The sequence below is a fragment of the Lactuca sativa genome, chromosome 3 (assembly GCF_002870075.4).
Source record: "Lactuca sativa cultivar Salinas chromosome 3, Lsat_Salinas_v11, whole genome shotgun sequence".
Classification (NCBI taxonomy): Eukaryota; Viridiplantae; Streptophyta; class Magnoliopsida; order Asterales; family Asteraceae; genus Lactuca; species Lactuca sativa.
Genome location: NC_056625.2, coordinates 318,334,418 through 318,338,998, shown reverse-complemented (window position 1 = coordinate 318,338,998; position 4,581 = coordinate 318,334,418). Strand labels below are relative to the sequence as shown.

Below are 4,581 nucleotides of genomic sequence, written 5' to 3'. Positions count from 1 at the left end.
ATGTTACTTGCAATTAACTATCATTTAATATATTCTGGTAGAATACATAGAATATGACAGAATACATATAATACATTCTGACATAATACATCGATTTTATTCTGGTAGAATACGTTCTGATAGAATATATAGAATACATTCAAAGGTATTGTATTTACTGCTAGTAATTCTGACATAATGCATACCACAAGGTTAAATTTTTTAAATTCTCTTTCAGGCATTTCAACAAACACTTGTTAGACATTATCATCAAACAAGCCAAAAACCATATCTGATTTACTTGTAATAGTTTACCTATAAACATAATTTCCAGCAACATGATTTAGAATGCATACCACAAGGTTCAAAGAGTAAATTAATTTGTGTTGATGAAAAATAAAAAGGCACAAACAACCTAGAATTGCATTCCATAACCGGAAGAAAAAAAACTATATGGCAGACCCATTTAAAGCATAGAAACGTGGTTTTCATATAAGATTTGAAAATATTATTTTGTAAGAAAGAAGAGCTTCCACATAAAAGAAATTGAAACTCATCAACTTGAACACATGAATAAAGAATGTTACTTACATTATAAGGCCCTGATACAAGAGCTGGAACCATACGAACTAACATCTTTTTCTATGCTTCTTTCTAACTAAAAGTGACTCATTAAGCAAGAAAGAACAAATTTTGGAATAAGTAACTGAAGTTCACTGAGACATTTTAACAAACAGTTGGTGTGCAAATCAGAATATTTTCAGTTCCACCAACAGTTCACTAAGACAGCAAGTTGGTCCTTCTTTCAGGAATTTAGTCGAGCACCTTATGTGCATAGCGTGTTCTTCTTGAACACGTTAGATTTTCCCTTACTTAACCATCCAATTCAGCGAACAATAGAAATAGATAATTCGAATAATAAGCTAACGGACCATAATTCATGAGAATTGAAGAGTTGTTACCGGATAAATAAGGGCATACGAAGTTTGCTCGATCTGGAAAAGCTCTAGAGAACCGATAATCGAAGGAACTGTAGCAATGATGCAGAAACATACATAGGCTTCTTATGACTCCAAAATTGCCTCGATGTTAAAGCTAGCTTCGATTGGAGATGGAGCCACTGAGAATAACATCTTCTTAATCAATGGAATGGGGAAACATATTTGCAGCAAGAGGTTTAACTACCTCTTTCGATCAGACGATGTTCATTCGTCCATAAGAAAATTGGAGGAGGCATATTACGTATGATATAGAAGGCTAGGGTTAAATAGTTGATCAAACAGATTTTTATGGTAATTTCCATGAATTAAGGGATTTTATTTTAATTAGCATGCTAAAGTTACATAATTACCCTTATTACAATTTTTAATTATTTAATTATTCCTAAATTCGTATTGGTGTATTCATGCGCATAATAGTTGTTAAAAACATTTGAACCTATCCCTCTCTCTCTCTCTCTCTCTCTCTCTATATATATATATATATATATATATATATATATATATATATATATATATATATATATATATATATATATATATATATATATATATATATATATATATATATATATATATATATATATAATTGGCATGAATATTATAATTGTAAAGTTATGCAGTTATCGTCGACATTAACTTTTTTGTAGATACTTGATGCACTGAAAGAGGAAACCCGGAATATCAAAGGTGTCGTGCTGGAGAATAATAAATTTTGTGTTACGGTACATTTTAGACATGTTTCTAATAAGGTATATTGTGTGTCTCATTAGAATATATAAATATTGTTTATTTGTGCTTCTAAAATAGAATTTTGAACTATAAGTTATATTAATAAAAACTAAAAAAGCATTATTTAAATTTTTTTAGGATTTTTCGATGCTCGAAGAACTTGTCACATCTGTGGTACACAACTTCAAAGAGTTCCGACTATCAAATGGCAAAAAGGTAAGAAGTTCAAAAGAGTTCTGAATATCAATATATATAAGGGGTCCCTTGGTTGTAAGACCATTCCTCCATATTTGTAGAGATGTCAATGGGTGCAAGCGGGACGGGGCCTCCGCCTCCAAAATTTTCCCATTCCCCCGCCCCCGCCCCCGAAATCTCCATCCTTTCCTCCCCCGCCCGCGCCCCCGACTTCCCTTCTAACCCCCGCCTCCGCCCCCGTTCCCCCGCCCCCGATTGATTTTGGGCTAACTTATTTGGACTAAAATAAGTTCTTGTTTGGCTAAAAGAAACTATTTTTTGGATAACAAATAAATATTTATAACATAACTTTACATGTTACAAACAACTTAAAAAACATGTTTTTGTTGAATTTTTGTACGTAAAAATCATTTTGTTGTTTATTATGCTTATGTAATTAACATATATCAATTTATATAATTTATTAACGGCCCCCCACAGGGGTTTCAGGACGGGACTACCAACCCCCGCCCCCGCCCCCAAAATTAAAACGGGGTTAACCTTGCCCTCGCCCCCGCCCCTGTCCCCGATTTTTTTCAACAGATGCCCCCATAAAAGATGGGGCCCCCGCGGGATCGGGTTCCCACGGGACTTTTTGACATACATACATATTTGTAGTGATCTAGTTGCTAACTGGTCTTATGGATGTTGAATACTTGGTTTACATGTCATGTGAAACTTATAGATCACCTCCAACTTTTAACATTATATCGTAGAAAAAAATGATAAAAAAATGTGAATATAGTGTAAACTTAAACCATTTCCAATCTATTATTATTTACCATTAAAAAATTTAGGTATATTTCTATTTATAGTTTTATCATTCAATGTGATATCGTTATTAACTTCTTACCAACTTAACTTATATTCTTTTATCGCAACAAATTTATAAATTATGCTATTAAATATTTATAAAATAATTAATTATTTTGTTAACTTAAATAAAAAAACACCAAATATAGACTGTTATTATATATAAAGAAAACTAAAGATGAATAAGTTCAAATTTAAAGTTTGAATTTGTACAAGTGAAACTTTAACACTATACATTGTTTTACCGAATACTATAACATTATATTTGGTGTTACATTATTCACGAAAACCAAATTTAATATAAAATAAAGTGTTAGCGTTGGAGCACTTAACATTATGTTTGTTGTAAAATATATGTTTTAGTATTGGTTTGAAGATGTCCAAAGGAACGGGGTGGTGTCTAGAGATGCTGGGGTTAGGAATTAACTTTTTGTTGTGTGGAGACAAAATATTGATATACCATTGATCTTGATGTTAAGAAAGCCTTAGTTCTTTAAAAAAATAGAAATACAAATGATAGATCAATTATCTTATGTGGTTGACTGACATTGAAACTTATTTGTAATCCATATGTTAGGTTTTTGAGATTCGACCAGATATCGAGTGGGATAAAGGACATGCATTAGAGTATTTACTTGAAACACTTGGATATGGAAGTTCAAATGATGTTTTTCCTATTTATATTGGCGATGATCGTACAGATGAAGATGCATTTAAGGTATTCTCATTTTCTTACTCAACCAATTACTTTTACTCAACCAACATTTTTCAAATCCATACCAATAAAGGCATTCTAATTTTCTTCCATAAAATGTTGATTATTAATAATCACTATACAAAATATGAATAATTATAATATTTTAATACGTACATTTTAAATACATCTTATGACATTTTTGTTTATAAGATGCATTTCGAATGTTTGTTGAACAAATTATATACATTGGTTTATTCCCTTTTTAATTATAAATATTTGTTTTATAGGCTATAAAGAATAGAGGAAAAGGGTATTCAATTGTTGTTTCATCAACCGAAAAGGATACCATGGCTTTATACTCTCTTCGGAATCCTTGTGATGTCAAGAAATTTCTATCTCGCCTTGTGAGCTGGAAGAAGGGATCCAATTAAATGAAATTTGTTTCTAGAAATTTATTTAAAATATCTAATGTTACAAAATTAAACTCTCTAAAGTATAGAGTTTAGAATGAGTTAATAAAGTTACTCAAATATTTACAACTGAATTACAAAAGTAAAGTACATAGTAACAACATGAAGAAACACATCATGGTTTCTTTATTAGCTATATATGTAATGAATGGACAGTGATCTAATGTATACACATAGATCAATAAAAATATTTAGCGTTTCAGAAGATAATAGAGAAAATTGAGAAAACACGAAGATGAAACCGAAATTATATGTTCTTATGCTTCATTGCCATGTATTGTTCTATAACGATGCTAACAAACAAATTAAGATGATTTGATGTTGTTAGCTTTCGACCTTTTGTATGTAAACTTGGGGTTAATTCATTTACTCTTTCTCTTTTCTACTTTAATTAAACTTGTACTTATATTGAAAAAAACAAACTTAAAAGTTGTTGTATTTGCTATAATCCTAATAACTAGTAGTATACCCATTCGGTGTCTAGATTGAATGATATATAAAAAGATGTATCAATTCAACTTTCTTTAATAGCATCTTACTTTCATGTGTTCCCACTATAGCTATCTACTATGGTAAATTTACCTAGTTATATCATTCATAGAAAGTTTTTTATGTCTTAAGTGGTAAAAACAGGTAATTTGTTTGTCAGTATCCATAC

The 4,581-nt window shown here is 30.6% G+C and overlaps 1 protein-coding gene across 1 annotated transcript in view; it reads left to right on the top strand.

Moving 5' to 3' along the window:
- LOC111881541 (probable trehalose-phosphate phosphatase D) overlaps nt 1-4,190 on the top strand; it is a 10,433-nt gene extending 6,243 nt beyond the window's left edge. The window contains exons 7-10 of the mRNA XM_042900782.2: nt 1,628-1,729; nt 1,848-1,925; nt 3,334-3,474; nt 3,741-4,190. Coding sequence (XP_042756716.1) covers nt 1,628-1,729; nt 1,848-1,925; nt 3,334-3,474; nt 3,741-3,884 — 465 coding nt within the window. The 3' untranslated portion in view covers nt 3,885-4,190. The remainder of the gene's footprint in view (nt 1-1,627; nt 1,730-1,847; nt 1,926-3,333; nt 3,475-3,740) is intronic.
- The last annotated feature ends 391 nt before the right edge of the window (nt 4,191-4,581 follow it).